The sequence below is a fragment of the Cyrtonyx montezumae genome, unplaced genomic scaffold (assembly GCF_038088225.1).
Source record: "Cyrtonyx montezumae isolate F1298 unplaced genomic scaffold, pur_monq_1.0 scaffold_13, whole genome shotgun sequence".
NCBI lineage: Eukaryota > Metazoa > Chordata > Aves > Galliformes > Odontophoridae > Cyrtonyx > Cyrtonyx montezumae.
The window spans coordinates 13,134,741-13,148,639 of NW_027071859.1; the positions used below are offsets into that span (position 1 = coordinate 13,134,741).

The window sequence follows — 13,899 nt, forward strand, 5'->3', positions numbered from 1 at the left end:
TAGTCACCTACAGATAAAATGATAGGTTGTTTATCTGAAAGGTTATGATACATCTACTGAAGCTGATAGAGACCGTTTCCCCATCTTCCCCACGCCATTCTGCTGAAGGGGCATGTTTGAACACTGCCTCCATTGGCTGGCAGGGTGGCCCCACTGTCACACCTTCTGCTTGCATTTGGCAGATGTTTCAGTCACTGCAGTTAATGATACACCTGGCTATGTTCCTCTTAGGCACTACCCCAGGCTACCAAAAGGTGTTTCATGAGGTGATGTTTCCACATCACCTGATCATCACACCCTCACTGCCTCTCTGGAGCCTATGGCCTCCTTGCCTTCTCCCGCCCAGGATAGTCTTGTGGTCACGTCTGGAAATGGTGGCTGCCAGGTGCAGCTCACCATCAAACCACCCAGAAATCCCACAGACACCTTTCACCAGAGGAAGGTTACAGTGAGGAGTGGAGCGTTAACTGTCTCACCCTCGCAAGAAGGGGCAAAAAGCTGACAAGTGGAGAAGCTGCCCAGTGGTGGTATCTGTTCTATTTGCATCCTTGCATGCTGGTCTCAGCCTGGTGGCAAACTTTGGGTTGTCCAGGAGCTCACTGTGAAGTATGAGGCCAAGGGGTTCAGAGATGAAGATTCTGGAAATATTTGGTTGCGTACAGTAAGTAGAGAACAGACTGAATGTATGCCTCCCCTATTGGCTTTCATGCTGTGACATGTTTAGTCATGTACACGGGACCCTCAGGAAGACAAAAGGCAGGAGCTATTAGGAAGCTATTGGCTTAGATCAGACATATTCTGGTCAAACAGGTACAACAGCAGAGCTCGAAACAGTGAAGTCTTGTTTACAGGCTTGAGAAACAGGGTTTGTGACACATGCTGAATCCACAGGTTCCACAGCATCCAGAAGTAAACCAAAGAAATCTGCTGGAAGTGCAGTACTGCTGTGGGCTGCTCAGGTAACACAGGCACAGGTCATGGGTGTTTTCACTTAGTAGCAAATTTTGCCATAATTCAGGTACAACTTATCAAAGCTTGGGTGAGGGGGAAGGCTTTCAGAGAGGCTGTATGAAGAGGAGTGTTTCTCTGATCCTATTTATTCCTCATGTAAATCTGGGCATGAGGTTTAGGACTGTGGCTGGGATGAGAAAGGTGACAGACACAAAACTGAGCACTGCACACTGAAAAGCTGCATGAACCTTACATGTGGGTGAACTGAACCCTTTAATCAATGCAGTTTCTTCTGTAGTGTGGTATAAACGTGGCAGCAAGTTAAAGGTAATGGTCGCACCTGTGTCAGACCCTTGCAAATCAGCCAGCTTCATGCTCACTCTCTGCTGATAGGCAAAGGTTTTCTCCAAGGAACCACAGTTATTCTAGACTGCAAGTGATGCTTCCCAGCCCCCCTGCCCATTGATTTGTGGCAAACCTCCCATCAGAATGCAGTGTATTCAGAGATGATTAAATTTTGCCACAAACTTCAGTTTGTGGCACAGAGTCCAGCGATAATATCTAAGTACTAAGCTACAGCCCAGAGTCAGCAAGTATACCAATGAAGTAATGTGTCCATCAAGTTTCAAGATAAGGCTTCATGAAATAGTGATAACAAGGCTGTATTAAATTGCAAGTGAATTAAAGTTCATCTGATTGTCCACCTGGCAAAACAAAACAAAAAAAAAAAAAACAAAAAAAAAAATAGATAGCATTGTTATGATTTGTTCAAACCTTTCATGCATTCAGATCTTGCAGCCCCATGTGCACGTTGCTAAGTGCAGTGAAAATATGTAATTGTCTTATATGAAACGGTCAGTTTTTAAAAGGGATTTGATAGCCACAGCCTTTTAGGGAGTAAACTTAGGTCATTTTGTGGAAAGTGGTATCTTTGTAGTACAGTGAGGACAGGACTTGTGTCCCATGATGAGGTTTCTGGAGTGGAAACAACAGGAAGAGAAAAACAATCCTACATCTCGTGGTGGGCCAGGAAGTTTGGAAACTTCCACTGTGGTAGCACTGTCACAGGCTTTCTGTGCTTTGAGAACAACACAGCTAACCTCAACCTCCTGTCATGGAACTGAATTTCTCAGCATGAACAGAAGTTCCCAGTTCCTTGAGTCAGAACATAGGGTTCATACGTAGTAAAGACTACGCGTACATAAAAGTAAACACAAGGTCATAAATAGACTCTGGAAGCCATTCCCTGCTGGATTTTATCCAGGAGTCAGAAAACAGGGAGGAGGGGAGCCTAAGTGTGCTTTTCTTTGTATGAGATTTTGTTTTCCTCTACATGCTGTTCAGGACTATTTCTAGGAAGAAGGAGGCGGTCGTAAAAACCAATCAAAATAGACCACAGCTTTGCTGAGTAGTAGAAAAACAACACGTGCAGAACAAGAGGAAGCTTTTGACTCACATTCTTGTCCAGGAAAATCGCAGAGTACAGCAGGGCAGGAGCGTTTTACTTCTGTGCTGCAAGTTTCATGCTTGTTTACATGTAAAGCTTTAACAATCTTAAGAAATATGTTAAATCACATTAACAGTCTTTTCAGCTTAATGAGCTTTACTTAATATTTAAATCATTGGATTGGCTTTGAAATTGTTCCAACTTGCAAGTGAATTACATCACTACAGATTCCTTTTACCTCTCCTATTTTCCTCAGAATTTTGCTTAAAGCAGCCTCACTAGCCTAGTATCTAGCTCTCTTTTGTTATTAAAAGTGATATCACTTTTCTCCAGGCAATGGGTGAAGCTTCACAGATGCCCCTGCTGTACATCATAGAGTTTACATTGCCAGCATATGTTCCATGTGTGTCTGGCTGATCCTGGGAAAAAGCAACAGCTCCCAGTGTTCTTTACAGTGACCACTTCTACCCTTATGGAGCTGTCATTGCTGTTATGCTGGTAGTGAAGCCATGCGGGACTAAAATAGCAATAAGCACCTGCCCTCAGGAATGACCTAGGGTTCTCTCTTCTCTGGATCTGAAGTTTAGGAATTATATGGAGCTATGAGATTTGTGCCATAAATTTCTTCCAACATCTTCTGACATGATCGAAAACATCATAGATACTCCAGGGTAACAGGATCCATTTTTGTAACTAACTTCACAGATTACGAAGTGAGCAAAAAGTGAGACAACAAGAAGAGTTGTTGACCCTGTTCACTGGAGCAGGGTCTAGAGTATTTTCTTATTTTTTATTCATTATTGAATGCCCTTCATGTAATTATTCCTATGTGAAGGGACTCCTGCAAAGAGCAAGCACACAGGTCAAGTTAATCGTATTCTGCTTCAGGAGGCAACACAGGCCTACACCTTTTCAGAGCCTGTTTCACCCAGATCAGTTTTCATTCATGGTTTCTTAGTGTTTAAATAAGACTGCACTTGATTTGGAGTGCCCACAGAAGACCACGTAAAGATGTTTAACATAAGGACCGTGCTGTACTCAGCCTGGGTGCGCATTTCTGGATTCAAGGACAGAGAATGGTCCCCCTGACTTCAAGGCCACTGTTCTTCAGTGAGATTCGAACCTAGGGCTACCCGACTTACCTTGGACATCCATAATGAGGATGGTTACTTCAGGATTCCCTTTCTCATCAGTAGGAAGGAGTAGCACTGCTAAAGCATGATCCATCTGGTCTACCCTAAAATGCCATGTAAATTGTCCTCTGGCCTGTCATAGGAAGGCACTTTCCAGAACAGCTTTCTGTTCCTTCTCCTATACTATGTTTCTCAGTTTTTCCCACGACACATCTGCCTTTGTACTCTGCTTAAAGCACTTTGCTTCCTGCAGGGGCTGCAGCTCCATGAAACAAAGTCAGCTTTTCTTCAGCAAACTCTCATGGGTAATGGAAAAATGAAAACAGATGCAAATGCATGCTGAAAAACAGTACAGCAGTCAAATTTGTCTCATTTTTATCAGCATTAAATTATCACAGGGTTTACAAAGGAGAAGAATCTAAGAATCACTTTTCTATCACTGCTTGCTTGCTTTCACCGGAGCTGAGCAGCTTTAATTGTGGTCCACTTTGTTACACATTGTACTAGGACAAAACAAAAAGTTTGTGTAATCCTCATTAACCACAGAAGAGGGGGGATTTCCTGAAGTAGTATTCAACTTAGGAACATGGTTTGGTGCTCATGGTGGTGATGTTTCAATGGTTAGACTAGGTCATCTTAGCAATCTTTTGCAATCTTAATGATTCTATGATTCTGTGATACTGTGATTAAAAAGTCTGGTCAGTCACCTGGTGTAGGGAACCTGCTTTGGCAGGGGGGTTGGACTCGATGATCTCTTGAGCTCCCTTCCAACCCCTGTGATTCTATGATTGGCATCAGTCAGTGGCTGATGACAGTGAGGAATGAAAGTGAGGAACCACTCCAGCCTGGCAGTGTCATGCAAATTCCTAGCGATGAGCATCTTCCCTAACCTTGTCCAAAGCCTAAGAGAGCTGATTGTGTTCCCTAAAGGCAGTGAAGAGGTAGAGACAATTCCAAGGACTGATTTATTCTAAAGGGTTTCTCTTGAACCTGAACCCTTCAAGAGGAGCACTGCTGTATTTCCACTGAGTCCAAACGCAATCAAAAACCATGCAGCAGACTCCACCTTCCTCTGATGTGGGTGCAGTTGAAATGAGTCAATGGGAAAGCGAGAGGCAAGGTCACGGGGATGCAGAGCAGCAGCCGCCACGTGAGGAAGGGCTGGAGGCTTGTGGCTCTGGCCTTTGGCAGCCCTCTTCCCTCGAGGCTTCTGCCAAAGGCTGAGTGAGAGCTTTGCTGGGCTGGATGCAGCCCAGCTGTTACACAGACCTTCTACAGGAGGAAAATACCTAGCTGTGTAAAAGCTAAATATCTTAATGCTGGGTTAATACTTTGTCCATAACTTTTTCACATCTGTCACAGAAACCTCCCTCTCCTACCCTGCTGTCCAGTATTACTGAAAAAACTGAGTCAGAAGCTTGGCCATTGCCTCTCCCACAGCACTAACCTGTCACCCACTAGGCACAAACTACCAGCGAGAAATTAGACACCTGCCTCCATCTTGTTTTTTCAGTCATTAAGTGTTGGGATTAGTATGTCTGCCAAACACCTATTAATAAACCACCCTTTTGTTTGTTGTTGTGGTGTTACACCAAGATAAGAGCCCCATTCCCCTGCTGCCACCCATTGTCAGTGCTACACAGATCCTCAGGAATAACACAGATTTCTTTACCATTCTGTAAGCTACTGAGATTTGTTCAGTGCTCGTGAAGAGGAGGGAGAAGATAGACATCAGTGGGCTTGTCACATAAAGAAGTGTCAGGGGAAAGTACACATTCTCATCTGTACCCCTAAGGCCTGGCTGAGCACAGGTATCCCCCTGGAAGGGCAAGGGGGGAAGAGAGAGAAGGAATATTAATTGTGAGCTTAAGCTTTACGGCACAATTTATAACCAAATTTGTCACTGCAGAGATGTTATGAACATCTTCACCAAATCCTGCTTAAGAAACATAACAAAGCTGCTGGAGGGAAGCAAAAGGGAGAGATAAAATAAGGATAAGCAAGCCTCCTTCTTCCATCCTTTTAACTCTCGTCTGTTATGAAACTTTCTATATAGGAAGAAAATAAAAGCGTTAGTATATTTACAATCTGTTTATTTAATCTCTCTGTTACATAAAGAACAGCCTCTGTGAATCTAAAAGCATGTTACAACTGATGTCATTAGTATAATCCCCTTATAACAGATGGAGTAACTGAGGACGTTGCAGTGGTTTGCTGAACTTCATCCAGCAGCACTGGGGAAAGTTGCTTTGTCACCCTGTGTTGAGCCAGCACCACAGGGCTTAGGCCAAGAGATGCCCTTTGTTTCTCAATCTTAGACAGAAGTCTTACTTGGCTTACACTGAAGTCTGCCCCTGTAGCACATACAAAATACAATTTCCAAGGGAGGGGATTTATGAATATCCAAACATTTTTATCAAAGGTCATGTCTGTATTTCTTTAAATCAGTCCAAACTGCAATGACTTGCATTTTCACTGACCTTCCAAAAATGTTGGGTGTTGGCCAGTGAAACCAGTCTGAGGATGTAAAGATGCAGAATATTTAAATACCAGTGGGAAAACTCTTCTTCAACTCCTTCATACAATTTTAGCAATTTCTTGATTAAAGAGTGTTTCTTCTACTGAATTTCCTCAGCATTGCTCTGCATGAAAGCTCACCAGCAGATGTCTCGTAAAAATCTCTAAACAAAAACTGGGGACTTCGGGGTGCTCAGGCATTTATGCTGAAAGGTGATCCTTGAATTCTCTGCAGATTTCTCAGAGGTGTTGGCTGAGATGCTTTTCTGTGCAACTTGCTGTAGGGAGCCTGATTTACCAGGGGGTTAGACTAGATGAGGCATAGAATCATAGAATCACAAGGTTGGAAAGGACCTACGAGATCATCTAGGCCAACCATACACCCATTACCATTATTACCACAAACTACTAAACCATTTCTCTTAGCTCCTCATCCAGATGCCTCTTGAACACTGCCAGGGACGGCGACTCCACCACCTTCCTGTGCAGGCCATCCCAGTGCCTGACCATTCTCTGAGAGAACAAGTTTTTCCTTATGTCCAATCTAAAGCTCCTCTGGCATGCCCAACCCAGCATTACTTTCATAGTAACCTACGTATATGCGGCCTAAGACAATTCTGCTTCAATCAGTGTAGCCTAGGTAAACCAAAAAGTTGGACACTCATGGATTAGACGATTTCCAGAGGTCCCTTCCAACAACTACAAGTCTGTGATTCTGAGACATCCCACAAAGCCCCAACTTACACTTCTGCCTTATGTTTCTCTACCTTCAAACACAAAGATGACCCCATAGAGAAATGTATCAGATTTCCAGATTTTAAAGGAAAATCAGTGTTTTTATTAGCCAAGCTTTGCAGAGCTCCTCATTGCTAGTGTAATACCTAAAAATGAACCTTGAGATATCTGACAGCATATTCTCTCATTATTTGTTTATTCAAAACTCTACTCTGTTTTGTACAGGGGATGTTAGCATCAAAGCAGTACTACACACAAAAGCTGAGCAAAGAGAATGGGGCAGATAGTCCCAAGCATAAAACAGAAACAAAAAAAAATGTTCCTGAGGTACACAACACTGATGAAAGGGTAAAATAATGAAAAACTTTCATTCTGGTTAGCAAGCCCATTGGTATATAGAACACCTAGAAATAAGGAATGGTTTAACCAACCATGCTGGCATAGGAAAAGTGCTAGTAAAGGCACAGGTTGAGACCACACTGCCTCTTCCCTAACTCAGAAAAGAGAAATATTATTCACCAGCCATGACTGATGTCTGTGACCACTGGAGGTCACTTTTGTTTTAGAAATCCACAGCTTCCCAAGTTTTAGGCAGCAACACAGTTTATCCAACTCCTACACCTGGAGCTTGCAGACTTGTTCATAACAACTCGTTGAAGATATTTATTTTATCTTAGGATATTCAGCAGCTCAGAAAGGCTTCAGAGGATACTAGCAAATGCCTCAAAAAATACATATCCATATTACAGAGTTCTGCAATGTGAATATTTAGAACTGGAAGACAATGATGTTAATAAATAAATGAGTTTAAAAGAACGACTGAAGGACTGACATCATAAAATCAGCATTGCTCCAAGATCTGAGGATCTCACAACATTCAGAAGACAGAAGGGAGAATAAAGGAAGAGAAGGCAAGAAAATATAGGAACTAAGTACATCCATCCATCAATTTTCTTCTTGGCCTTTCAGAAGGAAGGATTTATTGTGAATGGGCATTCCTCTATTGCCTGGTAACAGTGCCTGTAATATAGATCTGCTCTGTTCAACAATGATTGATCTTCTGTGTTGTGGTCTGCAGTTTGTATGTTGGACTTCCTAGGAAGCTGTAATGATAAAAATCACAGCTTACCACATGTTTAAGATTCTGAGAGTTATAACTTCTAGTGGTTTTGAGGGATAAACAGGCTCTTGACTTCTGTTCCTGAGTGCCCTGGACAGTGCCACAGAATCCCACATGACACTGAGACGTCACCTCCCTGAAGGCCTCATTAAAAATACATTTTCAACGTTTTTTACTTGCTTGTTGTTCAGCTTCAGTTTCTAAAATGTAAAAAGCCACTGGCATGCACACAAATGCCCTGCATGGGAGGGAGTTTCAGAGCCCCACGGGACACAGTGCACAGAAAGCTTTTAGTATCTCCTTTTGCTAAGGCAAATGATCAAACATTATGAGTATCTATGCCCTTCACTCACCACCCAAAGACAGCCAGGCAACAGATGCTTCATTGACAGTGCAAGTTCTAACTGGGCTTCACAGGAGGCCCTTGTCTGATCCTCATATTAAGAGGATGCACATACAAGAGGAGTGCAAATAATCTTTGCTCCATTTGCAGTTTATTATTTCAGCTCTGTAAAGGTGATGACTTCTACAAGACCATTTCCTCCCATTTCCTTACCCACACACTCATTTTAAGCAAAGTAAAAGCCAGTTTTGCATCTCCGGAACCATTTTGCCACAAATATTCTGAGATTATCTCTCTGGTTTGTTCCCACTGAATGCAGAGGCAGCATCTGTTAGAGGCAAAACACTTATAGAAGTGTTTTGCATTTGTAGCCCAGAACTTGGCATAGGTTTTGTTCAGTTGTTTGAACAGGGCTGCTGAAGCTTGCACCTTGAATTGGTGTAAAGTCCTGTTGCAACAGAGAGTCACCTATCAATGACCACTAAAAGGAGCACTGGCAGCATGGAGATTAACACTCTCTGCATTTCTGGAAACACTATTTGTTGTTATTAATGCTTACTCATCCCACAGAAGTCCAGTGGCAGCGTAGGTGACAGGAAGGAACTGGAAGGCAAGGTAGCTGATAGCCTTGATACTGTTTCCCTACCAGCTATTGCCCTCACATCCTTTGGTCCTCATGAACTTTCAAGTCTATATTAAGACAGGGCAGGCTCTGAGAGACATGATCCCCAGATACACAGTGATTGCTGACCTCCAGCAATCTGTTCTGAAGAAAAGGCAGGACTCAGTTTGCAAAAGTTCCTCAAAGCATGAAGGTCTTGAGCTGGGATCTCAGAGCAGAGCTCCCTGCAGCATGTGGGAATGATGGAAAATAAAACCTGATGTTTGCCCAAGGCTGTATGGGGAGTTTGGTACAGGAATTTGCATAGATCTTTGTTTCCTCTGTAGTTTGGCAGGCCTAGCCCTGCTCTGAAATTTCATGATAATGAAGGTAGGTGAGTACTAGATAAAATAGTGCTGCTGGATATTTCTGTAATTAAATCTGCATAAGCCACACTATCTCATTCGTTATCAGGTACAAAACCATTGCTGTGAGCTCTCCCTGGAAAGCAGGTGACCCTACACCCAACATGCTCCCCAGAGCAGCCTCATGCTCTCCTCTACTTGACAAGACAGCTGTCTACTCCAAAGCATGGGGATTTCAAGGACATCCTTCAAAACAACCCCCATATGAACTGATGAAACCATGAAAAAGCTGAATCCAAACAGATTAATCAAGGGAAATAAAAGGCCTTCTGGCTCCTGCCACACGCCCCTCACGAGTGTTTCCTGGTCACAAAATGGACAGTCAGCTTTCTGTGCCTGGCACACACCCATCGTGACCCCAGTGCCCCGTGATGATATATGGCCTGATGACATTTTGGTGCTGCAAGGGCAAAAGCCACGGGGGTTAGGTTCAGCGTCACCACCCAGCCTTGCACTGTCAGCTCAGAAGGCTTCCTGAGCAAGGGCCCTTGAGAGACACCTGTGACCACCACAGTATTCCTATTTTAGGGGAAATCCACTCTCAGCCTCTGTGGGCCCCTGATGGCAGCCCCTCTATAGAGGAGGAGCCCCAGCATCCCCACAGCTCATCCCGCTCCTCAGTTTCGATATGGGCTGGACTGGTTCAAGAATGAGCAAAAGGAATCCGCCTTTGCATTGTAAATACAAACTTGTGGCAATTGACTGTAACACTGTAGAGAATTTATAATTACCTTGCATTCACAAGAGGTCCAGAAAGGCAGATACACAAGCATAACACAACCCATGTAGGCCGGCTGCAACCTGGGCTGCAGGTTGTGCTGCTGTGGTGGCATCCTCCATTCCTAACAGTCCTCTTTCCAGCCACACAGATTAGTCACAGTTTTCTACCGAAACTTCATGTGCTGACACATTGCCAATGAGTTGTTAAAAAACGAAGGAAGAGAAATGGAACTGGTTGTGCAGGTTTTTAAGGTAACACTTTTCCTTCTGCCTAATCTATTGTATAATTACTACAAAACTGCCTTCCTAGGAATCTTTCTATTTCAAGTCTGAATTATAGCTACACCGTCCTCACCGTGATATATTGGCTTCTCTCAGTGATGTGCAATTTCTTTGTCTGGGGTTCATTTTGTACCTTTTTTTCTTTTATTCCTCTGATGAAAGGGAGAGAAGAATACAATCTCATTCAATATCCTTACAGAAATAAAATGTCAACATGTAATCATATTTATGTGGTCCTCTTGCAATGCTATGGTAAATAAAGGGAACAGTTTTGAGGTCTAGATGCTTATAAAAGAATATTTTTGCTTCTGGAAGAAAGTAATCTTTCTAACTGCACATTCAATTTCGAAGTTTAACCTGAGGACTGAAATGTTTATCTTTACATACCTAGGGAATCTTTTATTTGAAGAACTCTTCATTATGAGCTTTTAATAATCTCAAATATATGTATTCCCTTATCATCTTTAGAAATCACAATTTTCTATTTACTGTATGATATGCAGACACAGCAGCACTGCAGTAGATCTATGGAGAGAAACGGTCTTCTCTGAAGTTCTTAGCAGAAACCTAGAGGCCAACACCAACTCTTTCAAATGATGTTTAGAATATCTATTTCTATTAGATTCATAGGTTCATTAGGTTGGAAAGGACCTACAAGATCATCTAGTCCAACCATCCTCTTATCGCCATCCCTACCCACTGAACTACTAAATCAAATCCCTTATATGCTAAATAACACTACTTATTTAATTTGCAATGAGACTCCCATATTTGTTACAGAATAGAATGTTCCATGGAGCAGTGGAATCTAGGATTTCTCTTTGCAGTTTGGGATACTTATACCTGAAGGAAATTCCCAGAGGTAAATTTAAACTAGAGTACATATGCAACAATGTCATCTTTTTTGTTTTTCTCATTTTCTTTTCACTTTGCTTTGCTTTTTCAGAACATCTTAATTTTTAATAAAAACTCATAGCCAGAAATCTACTGAAGTTCAAAGTTAAAAAAAAAGTCTTATTTTTAGCCATACTTAAGAGTTTAGTTTATACTGAATATATGTAGGTCACTCTGAAAGTAATGCATCCTATTTATTTGCATGGAAACTACAACAGGTACAGTGAGCACAACAGCACTGATAGAACACGTTCTCAGCTACAAAACAGTTTTTCAACAGTCACCACAGTTAGCTCTGCATTTTCACAAGCAATGAACAAGAGCCTGAGTGCTGCACTCATAATGGTCTGCACCAGCAGTGGTGACCCACTGTCACTGTCACCAGTGCTGAAACGCATCACCACCGCCCTCACTGTGCTCACATCCACTGTTTGGTCTCCATCAACATTCAGCAAGTATTGATGAATGTCAGCAGATACCATTTTTTTCCTTAATTAAATTAAGAAATCAACACCTATAAATTGTTTTCCCACATATCAAAAATAGTTATTCACCAACACACTAATCCTGTTATTTGGCAGCAGGCTTGTGGAGTGATAGTGAGAACAGCTGATATTCCTTTTTATCCTCCCTGCGTGTTTCTCCAAAGATAAAACAACTTTAAATCCACAGTCGTATCATCAGCTAAAAGTTTACTCTATGCATTTTACCTTCAAAAATATTTTTCTTTGATAACTCCTTAAGTACCTGCATGAAATGTCAGTTCTGTGCTTAACACACATGCTCTTGTGCCTGTCCAAGAATAATCAGAAACAAGTTCAAACACTGATTACGTTTAGTGGACCATTGGTGCACTGTCTGGTATTAAGACAGTCTCTGTATTACTGAAAAAAATTATAGCAGTGCATTTCTGTGTTTGTAATAGAGATCTCACTGACCCTCTTCTTAACGCATACGTTTAGAGCAAAGATTTACACTGTTGTTTAAATCACCTTCCCTCAATTACACCTAAAAGGCACATTTCCACAGTACTGCTTTACACCCTCAGTAAGACAGGAAAGCAGATTTTACAGAATCAGGCAGATTTTCTTGCAGCACCTGACACACACAACAGAAGCAACAGGTTTTCCTGATTCAAATGTTTTAAAAATGTTTACAGTTAAAGCTAAAACAGAAAATCTAATCATTAGCGAAGCAAACTTTAAGAAAGCTTGTTTTATTCAGTTCCACCTAGGTTCATACAGCACACTCTCTTACTTTTTCCTACAGCTTTTAAATGTTACTTAGGGCATAAGATCTTACCCAAGACCAAGGGGATCCAGGAGGGCTCTCAGGCTGTTCTTCATCCTCAGATGACATCTTGAGGTGATCGTTTTCCCCCATCCTTTGCACAGGCTACTCAAACTAGTCCTGGTTTTGGCCATATACAAAAATGCTGCCTTCAGTTTTTAGCTGTTGACAACAAAGCTCCAGAGAATATAATTTCCCAGCGATCGCGTTTGCTTGCTAATTTTACCTGCTGAAGTTCTTGGAAGCACCGTCAGAGAAAGAAACATGAGCTCAGTAAACCAGAGCACATTTTCCTTGCAACTGACTCCTCAAGTATCTTTATTAAGTCATAAGGTTCAGTGAAAAATTAGAGCTTGGCCAACAAATTAACTTCCAAACAGTCAGTATCCATTGTACCTCTGTATGAGATTTTATGCTCAGACAACCTGCTGAGTGCTACATTCTGTGAACAGAATATAAGGAATTCTCACCCTGCCAACATTTTATTACCATCACTAATCACATTGAGAATGAATTTTAATGGCTTCATTTTGTTTTCAAGGCAGGTTCTTAATGTCAAAGTCTAATTCTGCCTTTCTGCACAGTTGTACAGTTGTTACAGATTGTAACTTGTGCAGGCAGCACAGATTCTTCCTTCTGTGCAATAAAGACCTTGAAAGAGGAAACCTCCTTTTCCACTTATTTCTTTTGGTATTATGTTTCTTTTCAGATATGTGCCAGAGTGTAAATACAATTATTATAAATGTTGTCCTATGGAACTTCAGACAAATCAGCCTGGATACCTGTAGGACTCTTTTGTTATCAAAGAACTACAGAACTCAGCGTCCTAAAATCACCCCTGGCAGCTGAGCTGAATGGAATCCCAGATGAGACCAAGAGAGGCTTTGCTGTTGAGCTGAGCAGTAATTCACAGCTCCGTTACACTTTCAAATTCATAACCTTTGGCTTTGATTTTATGAATTCCTTTTCTAGTAATGCATCTAGTTTTATTTGCTGGTGAAATAAAACTGTTATTAAAAAATCTCTGACTTCAGGCAAAGGCTTCTCAATCTTTCCACTACACACTAGAATGAAATGTGCTAATAATAGCAAGCTACTGCAGGAGAGACCCAGGGTTAGCTTTGAGTTGATAATGATTATCAAATCAACAAGTGAACCCATCTGTGTTTGATATTTCACCTTAAGCTGTATGTAGATTCGGTAAGTAGGAAAAATAATAAGTGATGAAAAAAGTTTGGAAATCTGGTACTGAGATCAGGTGTAGCCCGTAGCCAGAGTATGGTCTCTCTCCACCTTAAGTGGCACTAAGGACCATGGGATGTTCACTTGGAAGAGTGGAGGACAGCGAATCTTCAGAAAAATTAATGCCTCCTTAGATACCCACATTTCACATCAGAAACTTTGAATCTGAGGTGGCCAAATAGCCAGGTCACTTTAATAT

The 13,899-nt window shown here is 41.8% G+C and overlaps 1 protein-coding gene across 1 annotated transcript in view; it reads right to left on the reverse strand.

Annotated features, from left to right (window-relative positions):
• The window catches only part of LPIN1 (lipin 1), a 69,944-nt gene extending 57,329 nt beyond the window's left edge, over nt 1–12,615 (reverse strand). Inside the window, exon 1 of the mRNA XM_065730742.1 lies at nt 12,471–12,615. Within this exon, the coding sequence (XP_065586814.1) occupies nt 12,471–12,551 (81 nt within the window). The 5' untranslated portion in view covers nt 12,552–12,615. The remainder of the gene's footprint in view (nt 1–12,470) is intronic.
• Between the last annotated feature and the right edge of the window lie 1,284 nt (nt 12,616–13,899).